This window comes from Diadema setosum, chromosome 19, assembly GCF_964275005.1.
Source record: "Diadema setosum chromosome 19, eeDiaSeto1, whole genome shotgun sequence".
NCBI lineage: Eukaryota > Metazoa > Echinodermata > Echinoidea > Diadematoida > Diadematidae > Diadema > Diadema setosum.
The window spans coordinates 15,537,475-15,561,003 of NC_092703.1; the positions used below are offsets into that span (position 1 = coordinate 15,537,475).

At 38.3% G+C, this 23,529-nt stretch overlaps 2 protein-coding genes across 4 annotated transcripts in view; both read right to left on the reverse strand.

The window, feature by feature from the left end:
- Positions 1 to 3,084: 3,084 nt before the first annotated feature.
- LOC140242709 (large ribosomal subunit protein eL24-like) overlaps positions 3,085 to 23,529 on the reverse strand; it is a 278,728-nt gene continuing 258,283 nt past the window's right edge. The window contains exons 1-5 of one of the 2 annotated variants that reach the window (XM_072322469.1): positions 11,384 to 11,460; positions 11,173 to 11,248; positions 7,399 to 7,646; positions 3,800 to 3,860; positions 3,085 to 3,243 (exon numbers count right to left, since the gene is read on the reverse strand). In XM_072322469.1, coding sequence (XP_072178570.1) covers positions 3,169 to 3,243; positions 3,800 to 3,860; positions 7,399 to 7,646; positions 11,173 to 11,248; positions 11,384 to 11,388 — 465 coding nt within the window. In that variant the 5' untranslated portion in view covers positions 11,389 to 11,460 and the 3' untranslated portion in view covers positions 3,085 to 3,168. Of the gene's footprint in view, positions 3,244 to 3,799; positions 3,861 to 7,398; positions 7,647 to 11,172; positions 11,249 to 11,383; positions 11,461 to 23,529 lie in introns of those variants that run through there. The other variant, XM_072322470.1, reaches the window with a different exon arrangement.
- Positions 14,290 to 23,529, reverse strand: part of LOC140243130 (intraflagellar transport protein 88 homolog) — a 32,817-nt gene continuing 23,577 nt past the window's right edge. For both annotated transcript variants that reach the window (XM_072322859.1, XM_072322858.1), the window contains 6 exons: positions 23,399 to 23,464; positions 22,509 to 22,615; positions 21,542 to 21,602; positions 19,639 to 19,704; positions 17,909 to 18,043; positions 14,290 to 16,457 (listed from right to left, as the gene is read on the reverse strand). In XM_072322859.1, coding sequence (XP_072178960.1) covers positions 16,333 to 16,457; positions 17,909 to 18,043; positions 19,639 to 19,704; positions 21,542 to 21,602; positions 22,509 to 22,615; positions 23,399 to 23,464 — 560 coding nt within the window. In that variant the 3' untranslated portion in view covers positions 14,290 to 16,332. The remainder of the gene's footprint in view (positions 16,458 to 17,908; positions 18,044 to 19,638; positions 19,705 to 21,541; positions 21,603 to 22,508; positions 22,616 to 23,398; positions 23,465 to 23,529) is intronic.

The following is a 23,529-nucleotide window of genomic DNA, read 5'->3' on the forward strand; positions in this document are numbered from 1 at the left end:
CTTATTTCTGGTGGTAGGAAGTTCCATTCCCTGGTTGTCCTTGGATAAAATGAGTGCTGGTAACATGTCTTGTTGAATGAAGGCATCTCTAAAATGTTGGGACCTGTTTGTCGCCGTGTTGAGCCGGGTCTCTGACGTAGATGAACATTTGATGGGGTAATATTGTGTACTTCTTTAAAGATGGCAATCAATCGGAACTTGGTACGGCGGTTTTCCAAGGTTTCCCATTGGAGTTTGGATAAGATGGATGTGACACTGGATCGTTTGTCATAATTGTTTACGACAAAACGAGCAGCCCGGCGTTGAATGGCCTCAATGCACCTCTTTCTTGTAGCTTGGTGAGGGTCCCAAATGGAAGCACAATACTCAAGCCTTGGGCGAACCAGCGTTTTGTAGGCTGTTTCTTTAACTGATTTATTACACGAATGGAGATTTCTTCTTATGATACCCAGCATTTGGTTTGCCTTTGTAGTAATCTTGTTAATGTGGTGTGACCAAGTGAGATCTTTACTTATCTCAACACCTAAATATGGGTGGTGGCTTACTTGTTGTAGCTGTTTTCCTTTCATTGTATATGGCGTGATAATAGGTTTGACTTTGTGGCTAACATGCATAGCAAAGCATTTTGACGGATTGAAGGACATCTGCCATTGTGTCTCCCACAAGCATAATAAATCAATGTCTTTTTGAAGAGCTTTTGCATCCTGATCATTGCGTATTTCCCGGTATATTATGCAGTCGTCTGTTATCAAGTTTTTTTATCAAGTTATCAAGTTTTGGTTTTGATGCGGCGATCGCTTGATGAGAAGACTACTACAGTTCATGTCATGGATGTACAGCGATATAAAGAAATTAGATTTGTATAGAGATTTCCACAAAATGTGATTTTGTGTTTGTTTTAATGAAAAGTACATACATTGTATTATTCCCTCGACTTGTTACTGACAAAATTACGCTAAATAGGATTCTCCATGTTCTCAGAAAGCAGTACCAGTCAATTCAAGGGCTCTCACATTTTGCCAGAAATATGAAAATATGTTGAATTTTGGTGGTATTTTCTTTATTCTTGTACACGCATGACATCATGAATGGTTGTATTTCTTTTTTTCACCCAGCAATGCAAGCACTGAAACTGTAAAGATTCTTAACTTTTGAATGGATTGTCTGATTTTCCTCAAGCCTTGCAGCTGTATTCTACTTCATGTCACATGTACATTGTATTGCTGAATTTAACTCAACCAACTTTATTTCGGCTTCATTTTCCTTAACCCAATTTTATTTGTACTCACATGCAGACATGTATGCATGTATGCATAAAAGGATTTTTAAGTTCCTGCACAGGATTGACCCAGAAACAGCACTCCCTCACATTTCCTTACTATGTATATAGTACGCATTTACACCAATTCGTCGGGTGAGAATGAGAAGGGCGTTAAAGGACAAGTTCACCTTCATAGACATGTGGATTTTGAGTATGCAGTTATAACTGTGTATTTATAGAACACATCAGTGAGAGTTTGAGGAACATCGGACAATCCGTTCAAAAGTTATGAATTTTTAAAGTTTCTGCTCAGTCACGGCTGGATGAGAAGACTACCAAAGCTTGTGATGTCACATGTGCACAACGATTTAAAGAAAGGTAAAGAAAATTCAACATATTTTCACTTTTCTCGCATTACAAACGAGCATTTGACTTCTCTCTTTCAGAAGGTAGGGGGAATAATATTACCCATAACATACATCAGTGACAAGTCGAAGAAATGTGCACTTTATTCAAAAAGTAAAGTTTTGTGAAATTCTTTTTATTTACTTTATATCGTTGTACGCACGTGACATCATACACTGTAGTAGTCTTCTCATCCAGCAGTGACTGCGCAGATACTTTTTCTGTTCGAGACAACTCAACACTCTTCTCATTCTCAGCCGACAATATTAAAATGTGTCATACGATATACATTCATCTATTATTTTGCACGTGTGTGTGAATGTTCATGTGTGCGAGTATGTGTGTGTATGCTTGCTGTCAAACATCACCATGACCTACTATATACAATGTATTTTGATGACACTAAGGTTTATAGTACAGTGCACTCCTGTTATAACGAACATGGTTATAATGAAATTCCGGTTTAAAGGGACTGTACAGCACTGGTTGAGGTGGGGATTTGGGTTTCTAACATTCCTAAGTGAAATGAGAAACCTCTTATGAAATATGAAAGAGCATGTGTTTTTAACCCGTTGAGGACGAGTCCCCGAGTATACTCGGGCAGGTTTCTATGGGAAATGCATGTTGTAGCAAAATCAGTCCGTCCTCAACGGGTTAAGAGGGATTGAACGTTTATCTGATGAAAATTGGTTTTCAAATGGTCGAGATATCCAAAAAAAAAGTTAATAAAACACAACAGAACAAGCCTTTTATAAGGATCTCTTTGTTTTGTTTCACCTTGTTTTTGGATATCTCGGCCATTTCAAAACCGATTTTCATCAAATATCAGGTAAATTTTTGGTACCCCTTAGAATTGCATGCTCTTTGACATCTCATAGAGTGGTTTCTGAATATCTTGCAAAACGTTAAAAGCTAAATCCTTACCTCAACCAGAACTGTACAGTCCCTTTAATACAATGAAGTAAAAATGCAGGCCATAACATTATCCACTCTATGTATTTTATTGTTTATTTGTTCGGTTATAACTAAACTTTGATATAACGGAAGAAAACTGCCAGTCCTGAGGAATTCCATTATAATGGGAGTCCACTGTACGCACATATAGAATTCTAGATTTTTTGTGTAGCTTTTTCAGTGCATTCTAACACTCGGCATACAACACTGCTAGAAAAACACAGATGCACACACACACACACACACACACACACACACAATGTATATGTATATATCCACCGAGATGGATGAATAAAAATCTAAAATCCTTTGGGGCACTGACTTGGCAAAGTTTTTTTTGTACCATGTACAAAGTCACCTGCATAATTTGCACAGGCAATCTCTATCTCTCTCACTTTCACTCACTCACATAACTCAAGTGTACATGGACCACAAATGAAAGCCTTGAGGAGACTACAGTGAGATGCATTGTAAGAGTCAATGTGTATTCACTCAAACAATCTGTACATGATTATTAACGTCTCCCATCCTCTCTGGCCTATCACAAATTATCGCTTTCCACCAACACGTGGGGCTGAGGATTTCACCTTCTGCTGGGCCTTCTGCTGCTTGCCACGGGTCGGCTATGGTGGAGGAAAAACACACAAAAGAAGAAAAAAAAAAACATTAACAAATTACAATCTGGTACAGGTATCAATCTAATTTCTTAAAATATCTCTTTTTTGTGTGCTTTTGTTTTGTTTTGGTAATACACATTCCTTCAACTTGTGACGGGTAATATCATTTCCCTGCTTTCTGAAGAAGGTGAATCAAGTCCTCTTATGCTGGAAAATAGGATATCCATGTTGAATTCACTCTTCATTTTCTTTACATTGCAAAACCACTTTTTAGTAGTTTAAGCTTCTGTGCATTAAACGAAAAGGCTCCTAGAATCACTATGAGGAATAAAACTTGGACTTTTGACAATGACCCCACCTAAAAATACAAGATGATAATGGTATTATATGGAAAACACAGTTTGTAAGGCAAGCCACTTCATATCTTTATTGCATTTTAAACTGCAGGGCCCGTTACATGCCTCTCTTTCTTTTATGAGAAGTGGCCTACTGAAAGTACAGTCCCTTTATATAGAGATAGAGTTCTATATGTCAAATAAACAGCAAAGTATCAACTACATACCTTTGCTGGAGCTGCGGCCTTCTTTGCTGCCTTCTTGGCTTTCGTCTTTTCTTTTGCAGCCCTACAGAGTGGTAAGGACAAAAAGACACTCGTTACAATCTATAACACATGATAAATTGTCAAAGAACGTACATCGACTCTCTTGTGCACACAAGCAACTTAACAACAACAACAAAAACCTTACAAGTACCTTTATACTATAACAAGGGAAGGACAGTCCAACTTCAATTATGCTATGCTTACACCATGTTCTGCGGGTCATGGTAGCCCCGTCTGCCCGAAACGTAGTGCGCTGTAGGTAGGTTGGATATTCTCCTTTTTTTCTCCTGCCCCTACGTATTTTAATCCAGTCTTCGCTCCAATGTGATCATGCTGCTATCAGATACCGTTCTCACAGCATCTGGTCAGGCTAGACTACACTGTACTTCCTGTCGCGTACGACTACAGATCGCCTCCAAGTTTTGTTACAGCCTAAACTTGTATTGTATTACATGCTGGCACATTTTGTTGTGTTCATGCTGTTCTACTACAGCCTACTATATGTAGATTTGTCATTGCCAGACTGCAGTGGCAAATTCTTTGACAGTTTAAAAATCTGACATGGCTTCCACGGCAATCATGACCTGTCACATTTGCCCATCCTGTCCCTCAATGTCACATCCATCGTTTTGTCCGCAGTGGCCCGAATGTGATTGCCATGGCTGCTGGAACATGGTGTAAACATAGCATTATTTGGCTGTAACTTTTCCAGATCGCTCTATTATCTGTGTATGGACTGATACACCACTGAAAACTATTTGAGATAAAATATGTTCAGGGTATCTAATTTGAAAAAAAAAAAATACACGTAATAATTTCTGGTCAAGAATGTACAATGTTAAGGAGAAAATTCATCCTTGGCCACATTTTACTTGCCTCACTACCATTTATTCAGTGTAAGTAGTTACTAGGGAACAAATTCTACAAGAAGTTTATCAGGTCTCCCTTCTTTTGCATGCATTTTGAAGAGTTTGCATTTTACTATGCTTTTTTAATACAGGCGACTTGCGATATAAGGAAGATCTCCCGACTGTCAGTTTTCCTTTTGTTATACCACAATATCAACACTTCATTATAACCAAGCAAATAAAGTACACATTTTGTATAAAGATATAATGTAGATAACAAATTGGGGACCTGAATATTTACTTTGTTGTAACAGAAATTTTGTTATAACTGTGTTTGTTATAACAAGAGTGCACTGTAATCTATTACAGTTAAACTCGCCTAAGTCGACATCGCATATGTCGAATAATCGCGCAAGTCGATAATTTTAAAAAGTCCCGATTTTTCCCCATTGACTTACGTGTATTAATTCACTCATAAGTCGAATTTTTTAAGTCGAATACTCGCTTAAGTCGATGAAATTCCAAAAACACTTTCACGGAAAAACCATTGAATTCACTGTGCCTAAGTCGAATAAGATTTTATTGTGTAATAAATGACTGTCAAAATCACGAGACGCCAGTTTTTGTTTACATACAGTATATACCAAAAGAAACTGCGTAAATAAACATTAACGTTTCATTAACGCAAGCGGTTTCACCTGAATCGTTAGTAACGCAAACTAACGATCGGGAAAATTAACGTTTGTAGCAACGACGAGTAATGATCCCTAGCGCAAATTAACGATGATTCGTTAACATTAACGATAGGTAACGCAAGAACTCACGCGAGATTTTGGTTTTGTAACGAGACCTGGTGAAAGGACGACGTAGCCCCTGCCGAGTGTAGCGATCTATGCCTTATATTTAGCGGAGTCTTTTCGCGAATCGAATCACGATTTCGCGAATGGTTAATTTGCGACCGGGGTCACCAAAAACGCACGCCGGGCCACCAAAAAAGCCGAATGTTTGCTCTTTTAATTTTGGAAATGAATAATGGTAATATTCGATTCCGTATAATACTAAAATAAATGTCGGATGTTTGCTTATACTTTTGGAATGTCAGAGATTTGATTTTGCGTTCGGAAATGAATAAGGATAAAAAAAGTATCCGGAAGATGCTGAAATAAATGTCGAATGTTTGCTTTGACGTTCGGATATGAAAAATAATGATATTCAACTCCATACGATGATAAAATAAATGCCGGATGTTTACTTTTACGTTCGAAAGTAAATAACAATTACATTCAGCTCCGGAAGATGCTAAAGTAAATGTCGAATTATCCCTTTGACGTTCGGAAATGAATAACATAATAATCAACTTCGTACGACGATGAGATAAATGTCGGGTGTTTGCTTTTACTTTCGAAAGTAAATAGCAATAACATTCGGCTCCAGAAGATGCTAAAATAAATGTCAGATGATTGTTTTTACGTTCGGAAGTGAATAGCAGTAATATATTTCTCCATACGATGCTAAATAACTGTCGGATGTTTGCTTTTAAATTTCGAAATGAATAACAGTAACATTTAGCTGCGTTTGATGGTAAAGTTAATGTTTGATATTTGCTTTAACGTTCGGAAATGAATAACAATAGTATTCAACTCCGTCCGATGATAAAATGAATGTCTTATGTTTGCTTTTATGTTCGAAAGTAAATAGCAATAACATTCAGCTCCGGAAGATGCTAAAATAAATGTTGAATGTTTGCTTTGGCGTTCGGAAATGAATAACTATAGTATTCAACTCAGTACGATGATGAAATAATTGCCGAAAGTTCGCTTTTACGTTCGAAAGTAAATAGCATGTAACATTCGACTCCTGAAGATGCCAAAATAAATGTCAGATGATTCATTTCACTTTCGGAAGTGGACAGCAGTAACATTCGGCTCCTTACGATCATAAAATAAATGTCGGGTGTTTGCTTTTGAATTTGGAGATCGAATAACGGTAATATTCTCCTCTGTACGATGCTAAAATAAGTAACAGATTGTTTCTTTTACATTTGGAAATGATTAACGCTATCAATCGGCTCATTTAGATGATGAAATAAAAAGCGGATGTTTGCTTTCACGTTCGGAAATGAATAAGGATGATATTCAGCTCCGTAAGATCCTAGAATGAATGTCGGTTGCTTGTTTTTACATTTGAAAATGATTAACGGCAACATTCGGCTCCGGAAGGTGTTAAAATACTTGTAAATGGTGGATGATTGCTTTTACAATCAGAAATAAATAATGGTAACTTTCGGACCGAACGTAGGACCGAACGTAGGACCGATTTAGTTTTGCTTTTTTTTTTTTTTTTTTGCCACCAAAAAATAAAAATCAATCATTTTGGGGCCACCAAAATAAAAGTTATAGTGTGGAGCCCTGGCCTGCATCAATGTGGATAAAGTGTCTTGCTGAAGGGCAAATATCGGGCACACCGCTCCAGCTCTCGGCTCCAGAGTAGACAACATACATGTACATTATAAATGTGGTGTACGTGTACGTGATGTACGTGTGGTGTAACTTTAAGTCGATTTTTTTCGACTTACGTACAAGTCGAAACTCGCCTAAGTCGATGTGTTTTGCTCAGTCCCGAGAAGATCGACTTATGCGAGTTTAACTGTATGTCGTATTGGATTCAAAGAAAGAAAGAAAAAAACCAAAACGGGTTAAAATGCTGACTCACTTGATGGCCTGCTCTCTCTGGGCCTTCCTTGCCTCTGGCTTCTGGTTCCTCTTGGCGAGAATTTCAGCCAGTGAGGCACCAGCGATGGAACGCTGGTGCTTGGTGGTGCGCCTTGTCCTCTTCTTGGTCACCTCCTCCTGGGAACCCTTCTTGTTCTTGCGGCGGTACAGCACAGTCCAGTTGATGCGGCGCGGGTTGCGCTTCATCATGAAGGAGGCCTTGCTCTTGCCATTTATGAAGTTGAAGACCTGGTGATTGAAGATTAGGTTGGAAAATGAAAAGAATGTCAATTCAAAATGCTCAGAGCAACACGTTTCAGAATAATAATATAATAATATATCAATTTATAAAGCGCAAAACCTATAAACATATATTCTTCTGCACTGCAAAAGCTTCTGATGTACTTGATAAAGACAGTTAAATGAAAAGGTGTTTTGAGTCAGAAAATACAAAAGCATTATTAGATGGGTGGTACATGGTTTACAAATCATATTTTGAATTATCAAACCTCAATTCCCACATATATTCCTCAATTTATTACAAAAATTTTTTATGTGGGCCAGAGGTTTTTAGACATTCAGCATGTGTGGACCCTGTGCCATTTTTTTTGACTGACAATCGTAGAATTATGAGGCACACCTGGGTCACAAATTGGACTGATCAATCCTGGAAATGACGCACCCATGTCCGGTGGTAGCAGGGTAGGACTTTGCATTGACAAGTGTATCAACTTCTAAACAGCTTTAAATTTTCTTAAAATGTTAGCAATTCATTCTCTTTGTCTTTTCTTCTTGTCTTGGGTTCATCTGTTATAATTGTAAGTTTTCTCAAAGCACAGCCTTGCCAGCACACAGCTGCTTGTGCCGGTTGCCTCTTGTACCTACATGTATGCGGCACTTAGTAAGAGAATGTGCACGTGTTGGGGTGTGAACTTGATGTTGTGCTCAGAGCGCGAGGCTCGGGGCGCTGGTGGCTACAAGTACCTGGTAGATCTATACCTAGCTAGCTCGCATGCATGCAGAGCCGAAGTCTTGATTTGTCCCAAGGCCAAGACTCCATCGTGGAGTTGCGATGCATCCTACATTGTACGAATCGTAGGTCCCCAAAACCATTGTAAATTTGCTATCGATTTTAAATTCATCTTATAGAATAAAGACAATGGCAATGAGGACAGAGTTTTTTAAAAAATGTAGGAAAATTAAGTTGTCTAGAAGGTAGAACTCAAGTAAAACCCCAAATTTTCAGCCAGCCTCCAGAATCTGGACACTTATCACAAGCCAGCAAATTCTATTGCCACAACACACGCATATCACATCATTTCACATACTGGCACTGTTGTTCACAACAGGAAAGTGCCTTAGTCACCTAAAAAAAGTCCATCTAAAATCCCAAATTTGGCCATAAAAAAATGCAGAATTGGTGCACCTTTTCCAAAGCACGTGCTTTGGAAAAGCATCAACTTTTCCAAAGCTTGCGAATTAAGTAGACTTTATCTACCATGTTAAGAGTCAGGGTTGCCGAAAAAGCGCTAAAAATTGGGAAATACGCCATTCTGTTGAGAGATTTTTTGCTTATCAAGAGCTCAGAGTGTGATGGTATCCTCAAAAACACAAAAGAAAAATAAAATCTCTGTACGAGCCGATGCAGTGATTAAATGTACAGGGGTTGAATGCAAGTGCCGACTCGCCAGAATTTGGACATCAACGGGCACTGCAATATCCCTGCTGCAACCTTGCGCCAACAAGGTATGGCGCAGCGCACTTTTCAGGGGTCTTGTACGCGCATTGACATCGAACACGCATAGCGCACGTCTAGATTCTGGAGAGGCCGGATGGACTCTGGGGGATTATCAAGGTGATAATATTTTGTGATTTTGTGAAATCTTATGATATATTTAATGACATCCACATTGAGAAAAACTAGTTTGATATATAGAGTTCTATTTAACATAGAATTCTAGGCCTACATTGTTGTAGACAAATTCTAGATATAATTTGTATGTATTATTTGAGTTGAACAAATATCGCAGAAAAGCTTAGGTGTCCGAAAACTGGTGGTTTTACTCTCTTTAATGAAGTTAATAATATTTCATCCATCACTTTGCGGTGCTGGTGGTAGATGGTCTAGTCTAGTAACATTGTGTGTTGATCATGTTGATGTGGCTACCCACAGCACGTTCCCCCCCCCCCCCCCCCCATACACGATATCCAGTTTCTGTGTGTGTATAAAAGCAAGCGGCCTTTAATTCAACTGTAACGCCCTCCAAAATTCGACACCCACTACATGTAAAACCTATGCCTTTTGCGTGTAGTAGAATTTTGGCATGGGAGGGCAACCCTTGCACAATTTGCTTTACTGTGACTGTGTATGGATTCTGCGTACGGTACATAGTGTAAAACCACCAATTTTCGGACACTTGTGCTTTTCTGCAATATTTGTTCAACTCAAATTAAGTCAAATACATACAAAATTAAATCTATAACAATGTACAGTGTATGTTAAATATATCAAACTACTTCTTCCAAATATTGATAAAATTTCACAAAATCCCCAAATATTATCACCTTGATAATTCCCCAAATTCAGACAGCGTCTCCAAAATTCGGACACATTCAATGTCAATACGCATACAAGGCCGCTGAAAAACAAGCGCACACCATACCTTGTTGGCACAAAGTTGCATTGCCATTGGGCATGGGGACAATTGCGGCGTCTGTTCATGTCCGAATTTTGGTGACTCGGCACTTGCATTCAGCCCCTGTACATTTAATTCACTGCATCGGCATGTACAGATATCTCGTTTTTCTTTTGCATTTTTGAGGATACCATCACACTCTGAGCTGAGCTTGCGATAAACGAAAAATATCGCAAAAGAATGGCGTAATTTTTCAATTTTTGGCGCTTTTTCGGTGACCCTAATTCTTAACACAGGACCCAATTCACGCGTGCTTTGGAAAAGTGGCGCCACGTTTTTGATGGCGAAATTTGGGATTTTAGATGGATCTTTGGAGGTGACTCAGCTCAGGCTCAGCTCAGGCACTTTCCTGCAGTGAACATGTGATGTGTACGTGTGCCAGTATGTGAAACAATGTGATATGCATGTGTTATTGTTACAGTGGAATTTGCTGGCTTGTGTCAGTTGCAATAAGTGAGAAGTGTCCAGATTTTGGAGGCCGGCCGAAAAATGGGGGTTTCTCTATGCACACAAGTGTGGTTGTATCCCGCGACTCGGACCATGACCAACCACACTTCTCATTGCTTCTGTGACTCAGTACAGTAGTGCGAGTTGTGGCTGGATGGTAAAAGACACGCACGTTTGTTTGAGTAGCATAGAAGTTCTAACCTTGATACACTGTCAATGACAGTGCATGTTTCTCAAACACACGCGCGTCTGCAGTGTCATACTCCACATAGCCGGACCGTCAACCAGCAGAGGCCGTGCAAGGGTCGCGACACTCGTGTACAGCGAGAGGGGCCATGCATGGAAGCCATAGGGCCGGGCTGCGGCCGGGCTGTGTGTGACACTTCCTAGACATCTATTTCAGTTGGACAAAAATGTTGCAGAAAAGTTTGGGTGTTCGAAAACTAGTAATACTGGGTCATTAATCAGATAGTTGGATACTGCGAACACCTCGGGACCCCTGCACTTGAAACATGTTCATGCCATGTTGGATGGGCATGCCATTCGCATTCATAGTCTCTTTCACACGCTAAATCAACCACATCTCTACGAGTGTGTTTGTATGGCTCCCTCACATATCATACGATACGTACCTTTCCATCAATCCTAGCGTATCGCCGGCCATGGCCGGGTTGGATTTTGTATCCACTGAAATTGCACAGCTCCGTCCTGAAACAGAGCAGAAGTAACATTAATGTATTACTATAAATCGAATCTTTCCTTTTTTAATGTCATAATTTCTAATATTTACGTTGATCATCTGATCAGAATGGATTTTCATACGAGTTCGAGTCGAAAGCTTACTTCATCTTGGCTTCAGCGGAAGAAAGAAAGACTGTTGGGAAGGATTGTCGATAACCGATTGCACTGCACTTACTATCGATCATACACACTGTGACCGCTGTCACTACTCGCTCGCGATCAGAGGGACCGGTTGTGATCAAAGTGTATTTCAAGACATTGGAATATGCACACTCAGTGTCACACCTCTCTGGAATGCACCTACCCATTGCAGTAGCGGATGGGGGGGGTGGGGGGGGGTGTTAGGATTAGGGGTTACCCCCCCCCCCCACCCTTTTTGAGCTTTTCCTTTTTTCTTTTTTTTTCTTTTTTTGCTTGTCAGTGGAGCTATAGAAGCATCAGCAAAAAATCTTAGGACTTTTATTTGCTTCTCAGCAAAAACAGGAAAAGCTTTAGGGGGGGGGGGAGCTTAAAATTGCTTTTTATGGGGGGGGGGGGAGAGAAGAGAACTGGCAGCAAAAGACCTTCTTTTTTAATATTGTCTTTGCTTGTCTGACCCAACCCCCCCCCCCCCTTTGCGAAAAGCTAGATCTGCCCATGCTACTCCCGTGTCTAGACGTGACTTCACATTTCCCTGCAATGCATGTATTTTGTTAATCATATTAGTACTTTAGTAGTGATACAGAGTTGCCAAGTTTCTCAAATGTCTGGGAGTGAGTAACTGGCATGTCATCCCCAGTTCTCTGTGTTTACTATACTGTCTCATTGTTATGGCAAGTGTGAAAAATCCCTCTCTTTTTATGCATCAGTGCTCATAGTGGTGCCAGAATGAGTGAAGAAGGAACCGAGTGCATGTGATTGGTCACACATGTTAGAAATTATTGATATTAATATTGCATGTGATGATTTCTAGAAATAATAGATTTTGTGATTGTGGGCATTAGCACTTATACTCCCACATAGGCTGGCCTGTAAAACCAAAAGAATAGACATTATTATCAATAGATATAAATCCAGCCCCTCCAAGGTACAAGAGAAAATACATTACAGTACCTGTAAAAATGATTTACTCTTTTGTGCTGTGTGAGGAAAGAGTATTAGGTGCCTATTTCAAATCGATTGAATCATGTATTGCGTAAAAATGATGTAAAAAAGACATGGAGTTATTAACCATATTCGGCAATGAAAAAAAAAAGAAGAAAAATACCACCCAAATAGACACATTAAATGAAAGTGGGGAAAAGCTGAAGATTCTCTCAAAATTGTCAATGGCTTGAATGACTTTCTGTGTGTGTGTGTGTGTGTGTGCGTGTGTGTGTGTGTGTGTGTGTGTGTGTGTGTGTGTGTGAATGTAGGCGCTGATATCACAAGTAATATTCAAACTACAGACACACTCTTTTTTTTTTTTTTTAAATTTAGATTATCATAACCCTAACACACTTGACTCTTCCCTGGCAACAATTTGATGTAGATATTCATCTATCTCTCTTCTTCCCTCTTATTCTCTCTCTCTCTCTCTGTAATATCTACATACTTGTATATATACAATACCCGGAAGCTTATTTCATGGAGTTGCAACTCAAATATCGCAGCTACGTCTCCCATGCAAGATTTGTTGGCAATATATATATATATATATATATATATATATATAAAAGATGAAGAAGTAGAGTGGTAATGCATTTTGACAGTCCAACAGTGCTATTTATTCAGACCAAACTTTCGAAGAATACATTCGTCTTCCTCAGGGTCAACAGTGACAATTCTGAAAGTAAACAAGGCGCCTCTATTCTCGAAGACGAATTATTCGTTGAAAATTTGGTCTGAATAAATAGCACTGTTGGACTGTCAAAATGCATTACCACTCTACTTCTTCATCTTTTCTATAACTGGTACCAACACGCAGACTACATATATATATATATATATATATATATATATATATATATATATATATACACACACATATACTTTATATACTTTATACTGTCACCTCTGAATGTGCCTTGAGCATTTCATATTAATGGAATAGGTGCAATATGAAATGCAATTGTTGTTAGTAGTATTACTTGTATTATATGTTTAATGAAAAAGAGAAGAATGTTTTATTTAACAGCTCTATCCTGTGCATGAAAAAAAAAAAGTGGGGGGGGGGGGGGGGAGGAGAGGGAATAACAGCCATCCATTAATGTGCTAATATTCCCTGAGCAAATAACTTTTTTCTCTCTTATGTTAAGCTGAGTGCAATGACAAATGTTTGTCAGTTATAATTACATTGCACAACCAGACTCATCTCAACCCAAATTCCTGTCACAATAAATAATTATCCAAATGTACCACATAATGATAATAATATATTTGTATTACACTACAAAGAATGATAGTAGACACTTCATGAATATGTATAAAATAAGCCCGTCCTTTTAATCTTGGTCTAAGACTACGAAAGAGTTAATTGACATCAAAGGCATCTCATTTTTGTGTGTGTATAAACTATGTGGGCATATTACTACTAATATATCTGGCATCTCATGCTTTCAGAGTTATATGGATGTATTTTCATAGTACATATTTGCATGCAGTATGTTTATCATTGAAAAATCATGATTTCCAAATTCTAATGTGGATTTGATTTCAACAACTCAGTACTGACATTATTTGAACATCCCCATGACTTTGATGAACTACAAAGAACACATATTACATGGAGATACCAGTGATCACTTGAATAATAAAGATTCTTACTATTGACTAACACATCGGACAACAGCAAGTTGAACAAACTAAAAAAAAAAAAAAAATATTCACATCTCCCTGTAGTGTTGGATTGAGTGTGGCACAACTGCTCTTGCACACTTCACCCAAAACAATAATGTTAAACAAATAATCTGTTGTACTGAAATTATGAAGAGAAGTGAGAGAGAAAAAAAAAAATGACACAACACTCATGGTTTTTTATTATTATTTATATTCTTTTATTTTACACTGCAGCTTTCTGCACATATACAGATAAATTGTATGTACACTGTAATACCCAACAAGTATGCACACTCAATGCTTTCATATAAATCTGTATTTCACGATGCCATACTCTACGTATGCATCTCAACATCAGCGGTGGCTGGGGCCACCAAATTTCCAAAAAGGGTTATCTCTTGGTGGACCAATCAAGCAACTAGGATTAGAAATAGATTATTATGGTTCCTTTTATTACAGGCAACCTAAATTTAAAAAAATTAAAAGATACTAGTGGCGGGCTCAAATGGCGACCAGAAAAGAAGTGTAGTGTCAAGACCTGCACACACCATTTGCAAACCATCCTCTTTAATATGCCATGTCTACATGTGGCTGCCGGGAACATGATGTAAACTTAGCATCAACATTGCTGATGTCATTGTTCACCCTTTCTGTGCTAATTGACACTCAAAGCACACAAAGGGTTAATAGATACTATTTTCTTTTCTTTTCTTAGTGGAAAAATGAGCCTCTTTCACAACATGCAGAAAGAGCGTACAACCTCCAGGGTGATATACATTTGTAGGCAATCTTGGAGAAGGTACAGCCATACTAATCTAATGAGTCAATAGTCCAGGGAGTCCTACATAAGACATATTCACTGAACACAACTGAATCATTCAATTCAAATCAATGGGGAGTTATAAAATGGCATTTAAGATAAAATTCAGATTTTTTTTTTGTGTGTGTAACATTAAACAAAACATTTCTTTGAATAATATTTGCCAAGTCATTCACGAGCAAAATTATACCCTGATATTGTGCGAACACATGTCAAAATTTCACATTTGTACTTGGTAAGGTATTTTATAATGAATACAGAAATTCAACCTTCATTTTTGGAGATTTAGTGAATACAGTAATTCAAATTTCATGTTTGGCTAAGTATTCAGTAAATTCAGTTTTCATTTTAGAATAGATACTGATACTACATAGTACTTTCAATGCAAAAGCGACCTCACATCTTACCCACCCACTCCCATAGTGAAACAGTTTCATTTGATCAAGGTGATGAACACATGAATATGACATTTGGAAACAATTCTAGATATAGTGAGAGCTCATGTTTTGCAACACATTTGACACTCTATTTATAGTCAATGTTGAACATTTATCACACTATCCACTACTAGAAAAATTTCACAAGAGTACATGCACTACATTTAAAAGCCAGTTTCCTAGCTGCATCTATTGCAAAACTTATGTGAGCAAAATGAGTTACACCAAAAATACTCTTTTACATTTTCAGATGCAACAATTTTCAACTATGAAGAGAATGGAGTGCACCAAGAAGGGTATTGTGAGATCAAATATTACCACTTTCCTATTTTCCATGACAAAATGAGTAATGTCACACACTTGTCAACTTGAGTTACCTAGCATATGAGATAATCTTTGTGCAGTACTCAAACGGGCATAATTTTCTGTCTTGGTACAGGTGTCACTTGCAAAAGAATTATACAAGAAATGTTTAGAGACCATGACAGTTGCAAGGCCCTCCCCTCTAGCAAAGCCTGTACGATGACCAATCTATCTGAAATACAAATTCACTGCGAAGATTTTTGAAAGGGAGCACTGTCATCAGGATTGGTTGTACTGTAAAACAAAGAATGTTCACATGCATTTCAATTTCGTGAATTTTGCGAGAGCCACATTTCGCAAAATTAAGATTCACAAACAATGTTCGCATACATTTTAATTTCATGAATTTTGCGAGATCCAAGATTCCTGAAATTGAAATGCGCGCAAAAACTTTTGTTTACACTATATGCACTGAAAGCCAGTGCCAATTTACAAAAATTTCATGCCGCAGAAAAGGTTACTGGCTCCAATTTGCTGAAATTTCATGCCATGAATATAACATGTTTTACGGTATGCAGAGAGGATACATCTGACACCTAATCTATTGGGTTGCCTTAAATGTCTGTCAAGATTAGACCTTCAGTCCACAAGGAAATAGACTCTCTATCTCGTTCCCATGGTAACAGTCCCAGGGCCTACTCTGGGAGGAGGTCATCGCCAAGCTCCTCATCCCCAAACTCATCTTCCACTGCATCTCGCTTTCTGGCCGCCGTCTTGGGTCGCTCCGCTGATGGCCCCAGAGGGTCCACGTAGGATGCATCTGAGACAAATAGTGTCAGAGTGAGAATTAATTACCCTGGCATCATGTGGTTGGGGAAAAAACCTTACCCTTACACTTGCTGACCTCATTTTTCAGGGAGATATATGTGCAATGTAATTTTGCAGAGTCATATTAGAATAAAAAGCATCTTAGAGGTCACAACACATGAATCTACATCTCTCAACATTTTTGGTGACTATAAACATTAAAAAGAAAAATCATATGAATATGAAATTGTTTTTTATGGTATATCAATGTTCTGATCATGAAATGATCCATATGAATGCGCAAGAATAATTTCATAAAAATCAATGTGGTGAAGATAAACAGAGGAGGGAAACACTGCTAGAAATTGGTGTTCCATACCAATCCTTTGTGGTTCACCCTGAAAGACTCTTATACCACCATCTTATAAACAGCATATATCAGCCAGCCAAGCACAACATACCAAATGAGACATAAGAAGAAGAAATCAACCTTCTATATGCCCTGGAACTTGGCTTAACTTGCAAAGCTTTTTCATCAACATTCAGTAATCCATCCAAACTTAATCTCGTTATAATGACACCAAGCCCACTCAGGTGTAGCAACATGCCTCTGTCCAACAGGAAGGCCATGCTAACACAATGGAGATTCTATAATGGGGGATTACTTTCCAGTAGGTGGCCTCTATTCACTGACAACAATTAATAGTCTCCAGACATGTGCTGCAATTGGTGCGCTCCAGCACTCCAGCATGCCTGGCAATTGGTGAGGAAAGCATTATAAAAGGGTTAAAGGGATGGTATAGTTTTGGTTGAGATAGGGCTTCAGGTTTCCAACTTTTTTGTTGTTTTTTTTGTGAGATAATGAGAAACCTCTTATGAAATATGAAAGAGCACATAATTATTATAAAGAGAAATTCAAAGTTTATTTGATCAAAGTTGGTTTTGAAATGGCTAAAATATCCAAAACACAGCCATCCAAATAAAAGGAGGGACCCATCTATGGAACAGGTTTCTTGTTATCTTGCACAAAAAAGTTGGAAACCTGAAGCCCCATCTCACCAGAACTTCATCATCCCTTTAAGGGTTAAAGGGGATGGCTAGTAACTGATCAGTGGGAATCAGTGGGAATGCTGGGGGATGATTGTTCCAATCCTTGTGGGATTCATTTAAGAGTACATTATATATCTATTGTTGTGTGAAAATTGTTTGCTTCAGAATGGTCTCATATTCAAGTAATGTGCAGTTTAATGTTGGCAGGTTAGCATGCCTGTACAGTGACGGGGTATTAAACTGCACATCACTTGAATATGAGACTGTTCTGCAGCAAATAATTTTCACACAACTATAGATACATAATGTACTCTTAAATGAATCCCACAAGAATTGGAACAATCATCCCCTAGCATTCCCACTGATCAGTTACTAGCCATCCCCTTTAAGTATGCACTAGGGTGTGACACTCACCAACGCTCTGTTCCTCCACCTGGTAGGACCCACTGGTCTCTGGCAGAGCAGCCCTCATCCTCCCGCTGCTCCTACGGGCGCTGGACCGGCCGCTGTTCTGGCGGCTGCTGGTGCCGCTTCCTCCCCTTCCAGAATCTGCAGGTGAATGTTTTTACAGTACATCATGACAGCTATTATATATTGTTGTGTATGTATATTATGATGCATAGTGCGATAACAGTCAAGTTCATGATGCACAACCTACCAGGCATGTGCTGAAACACAATCTGCTCTCTTGTTGCTGAGACAGAATATTACACCAAGTTTGTGCACAAAATTTGTGGGTACCTGTAAATAATATATTAAAACAACTATCTTTTTCTCTTTTTTTTTTTTGGGGGGGGGGGGGGGAGTGGGTTAAAAAAAAAAAACCCTAAGGATTCATTTGTCTTCTTTTGAATTGAAATATCACCCTTCTGTACTGGGTACTGCTCCCTTTTTGGATTTCAAGGTTATATATCTCCGAGGTTATTATCTATGTTTTCACATACACCCCTTTCAAAGGGCATTATACTCCAAAGCAGCAGATTACAAGCTGCAGGGACTATTCACAACATGATGGTTTCTTCTGTTTCAAGAACATTTGAATGTTTTGGTCATAACATCAAGCCGAAGCCCTGCTGGTATGGAAAGTAATGCTGATGGCACACACACTTCGACATGAGGCTATGTTTGGTTTTCCACATCATTGCTTGCTGAGTGAATGTCAAAAGACAATTGTGAAATGAACGCAGGTAGCGGACAGAAATGGTGACTCCGACAACAGAATCTAGTGTCCTTCAAAGGCGATGATCAATAAACTACAACAAAATTTGGTTCTCACTATACGAACAGCCACATAACTCTGCCAGAGACCTACATGTATTACACATGAGCAATGATTGTGCGTTTTTAGGAAGACATACCAGTAAAGCTGTAATTGTAGCACATTTTGAAACTACATTATCCTGTGACAACAATGGTGAGACACCTGACCACTAAAGAATGACCACTGTACATCAAGGTGGGGGAAAAAATGGCACAAGCTTCTGGGAAACTTTCCAAATGATGGTCCATTGTGAGAAATGTTGCTTAAGAAAAAGGGAAATGATTAAGTGTACTCACTTATGGCATGATCTTACTTTCTTTTAGTGATTATGATGAACAACATGGGCAAATTTTCATTGCCATTTTCCAATACGATACATATGAAAATCATGACAACACTGTAGCTAATAAAAGTTTTAAGTACAAATGAAATAGTGATATTTCTATTTTGAATATTTGAACAGTGTCACATCATTATAGCAAAGATGGAAACATAAATAATAATTAAGTATAACATTCAAAATGAAGATGTGCTCCCAGCCTTCCTACATCTTTACTGTGTCGGCAAAGTTGTTTAGATACAAATGTAAAGTTCAGTTATTGGTGATGACAATGTTGCTAACATAGGCTGTCTGTTTACCTCCAGCAGTATCACATCTACCAATGCCGGAGGCACAGTTGTGACAAACATATTTTTATAAATGCTTACACAGTAACAGCAGTAAAATGGACAGAAGAACACTGCAAAGGAAGACATAACTGTTGAAAACAATTATTAAGACATGATGCAGTGATTAAGACGAATGAACAGCATGGAGATTATAAAGTGATGTGTGCTATGAGGCAAGAAAGCATGCGGTTAGTCACTTTTCCCTGGCACTCACCCGAAGGACTATCAAGGCGATCGTCCTCGAGACCCCTTCTGGTCCCACTACCGATTCGCTCGGACCCTGACAAACATGCCAAGCAGAAAGTCAACCAAAAACAGACAATGTGCAGGATAAAGGAGGGGGAAGTGATGAGGATGAGTTAAGTGTGTTGGATTTTAGGCAGGTCGTGGGGGGGGGGGGAGAGGGAAGATAAGTATGGCAGTCGTATCCTAACATACTGCAAATAAAAAATTTCACTTTGACTTAATTGCTTCATTTTTAAACTACACTTCATAAGCAACTATGGTAGTGACTTGTTTGGAAGTTCTTATAAGACTTGCTCCGGAAGCCAAGTGTTCCACTGTCATGATCTTTTCAAAAGGCTATTAGTGTGATCACCTCTTCTCATATTTCACATTATCAACTTTTTACTGTGCTTTTTATGGACAGAAACTCTTCTTGTTCAATGGTATTTCCATTTCTGTACATTTTTCACACATTGAACATCCCTCTGCAATATATAGGCCTACTGCTATATGCCAGATCCCGTCAACTACTTGACAAAGATTTGCATCATTCTCAAAATACAGTGAAATTCACGTCTTAATACAATGCAAACGCTACAACTAGACTCTTTCTAGGTGTCATAACCAATAATTGTTGTACTCTTTTACAAAGAAATCTTGTTAAGTAGTGGAAACTGATTTAGCATTAGGATGGATAAAACAAGCTGATCGAAGGATGCATACAATATATTTCTGTCAGGGATACAAGAATGGAGTTAGAGGTAGGAAGGAATAAAACCACATCAAAGTTGTTACGGTGTGTGTGCTCATGAGAAGGTATCGAGTTGGTGTTTAAAAGGAGTGTCAGGTCACAACACTGCAGACATGTATCATTCTTCCTACTTCTCACTTTCCTCAAAAACCTGTAACATTAGGATTAGGAGGAAATCTACAATCTATGATACCTTACATAAGAACACCTGACATGACTTTTCGAATATGGTTTTCTAGAAATGGACAGAAGGAGGTAAAAAGGTCATTTGGTGCTCATGGGGGGGGGGGGGGCGGCGGCAGGGGCACCGGTCATTTATAGGAGACATATACTTTACTTCCTGTGTTTGTTGAAGACGGGTGCAAATTTTGAACTCACCTCGAATGTCTGGAGCAATTGATAGCATATTGAATCAAATTAACGCATAAATACAGTGGAATCAAGCAATAGTGAATACATAATTTTGAGCTGCAAAAGCGATACTCCTCAAATGAAATCACTTGAAATGATATTTATTTTGCTGTGCGCCGAATCAATTCCAATTAATAGAAAGGTTCATGCAGATAGCAATGGAGTTTTGTTGCTTTCATGTGAGACAGAGAGAAATCTCATTCAGAGATGCAGTATCATAAATAAAAATTTGAAACATGGGTTGCATTGCTGAATATAATCACATAAGATATTATCTGCTGAAATTTTCTGTGGACTAGAATGGAAGGCAAGCTAAAGCCAAATTAAAGTTTACAGGTGTAATACCGGAAGCATGCTCAGTTAGCTCATACACTGTACAGTTACTATACACATTATAACAGGGCAACCAAAAAAATAAATAAATAAATAAAATAAAATTTGCATCAATTATGCTAATGCAGGAATTGGGAATATACCATCACAGAACTGTAGCATTCCAGACTTATTACAGTAGTAACTCCCAGTATATACCTTGATGTGGAAATGACTGTTCATTCTCCTGTCTTATGTGCCGTTTTGTTATTGATGTATGTTACTATTAATGTTAAGTATGGTAAATTCTGAAGCAACTGACCCTGTAGTGCAATGGCACACGTCATGATGGGTGAGCTATTAGTGTTGGTATAATACACTGATGTTACTTTGTGCTCACTGGTTACCATTCACATACCTGCACTTCCACCTCTGACGCCCCGCCCGCTATTACCACGGCGATTTCCACTTGTTGCCCGCTATGGAAAATGAGACAGAATGTATGTTCATCAATATGCATCAATACCAGACACCAATAGAGTGATGCAACTTTCAATGAATTTTATACACTCGACACAAAAATACCTAGGAAACCTATAGTTTCATGCATGAGCCTTCCTTTCTTATTTTGGCAGTTGATCACAAAAAGCAATTGTAGTACTGCTAATTGAATAATTATTTATGCTTTACTTCACTGTAAACCCAGTTTTGCAATACAACAATCTTTGACACACTTGGAATTGCTCTATAATCGTAAGGCTTATTATTGCAGGCATATCTTTGCGGCACAAATCATATCGCACAACTTAAACGTACACTTGGACAGTGATCTATGCAACTTGCTCAGGGGGATAACCATTAGAATTTCAAGTGATGATATAACAACACAAAAACAATTAAAAAATATATAGCTGCTCTGTTTGGGGTCAAAGTTCAGATAAGTTTTTCATTCTATCAGAAATTGGTGCTATCTCGTGTATGATTTTTCCATTTACCTGTAATGGAAATACTCATGACACAGAGTAATATGATCAGTTTTGTTTTGAGAAACCTACTACACATGCCTGACAAATGACTGCAATTGGCTGGAAATTTGATATTCTATGATTAGTTGGTCCCTTATCAAGTACTGAACAAACCTGCCATCAACTTCAGCTAACCTCACATTACAACACAAGTTCCTGGAGAATGAATGACTACCTGGCAATCATAATTGGCTAATCATCTCATCAATTTAATCAATTTTTTTTTCTCTTTAGCGACGTGTGAGCATCTTATGGGAGACCCAGGTACACTGGACAACATGTTATAAGGAGTAGGATGCATTAAGACTAAATCTGTAACTACAGCCATGCGTCTGATATCAGATGCTCTCTGAAACTGACTTGTTCTCTGACTTCTTTTGCCTTCTCTGCCTTCTTCAGTTTGGTGGCGTATTCCTGTGCGTCCTTCAGGCCCAGGTCAGAGCAGAGACGAACCAGGAACTTCAGACCTAAAAGCAAGACAAGACATGGAGAGGACTTTTAATGCAAGGTCAAACAAACAATATAACAGGCTTCAAACAACAACAACAACAACAACAACAACAACGACAACAAAAAGTCTTATGTTTGATTGTATATGAGAAACATAAAATAGAAATACATAATTTAGCCAAATTCAGTCATCTAAAACAGAAAGAAGAAATATTGATCAGAATGATGTCATAACAAATTACTGTAAAACAGGGAATGCTTGCAGGCATTTTAATTTTGTGAGAGCCAAAATTTGCGAAATTAAAATGTGCACAACAGTTCTTGTCTACACTGTATGCACTGAATGCCAGTGGCAAATTTACTAAAATTTCATGCCGCGGAAAAGAACATCGGCTTCAAATCACGAAAATTTCATGCCGTGAATATACCAGGTGTTACAGTATAGTGGATCCCTATAAATCTTGAATATGATAACATACAGTATAATCTGTGGTCCTGGAAGAAAACCAAGCAGATGTTTCAGCCACTTACACTCCTACTTTAAGAAGAAATATTAAAAAGCTTCAAACATATGCAAACCCATTGTGAAAGAATATGTGAAATACCAGATGTGCATGTAAGTTCTACACCGCACTAGAAAAAATATACATATCATGTGTCAAGTATTTGCATTTCAATCTTTTCAACAAAATTAAATCAATGATCTAACCTGCCAATTCATTTCAACTGAGAAATCAGCAGCTGAACTCTTTTAAAGAAGTACATCTTTTCATCAAAGGCCACCAAATTTCCATACTCACATTCAACATTATCTGGAAACTTTTTATGGATCTTCTTGTATGTTTCCAATGCTTGCTGATAATTCCCTGTATTGTAAATGAAAATGAAAGCAAAAAAAAAAAAAGAAACAATGATGAATCACACAATTTAC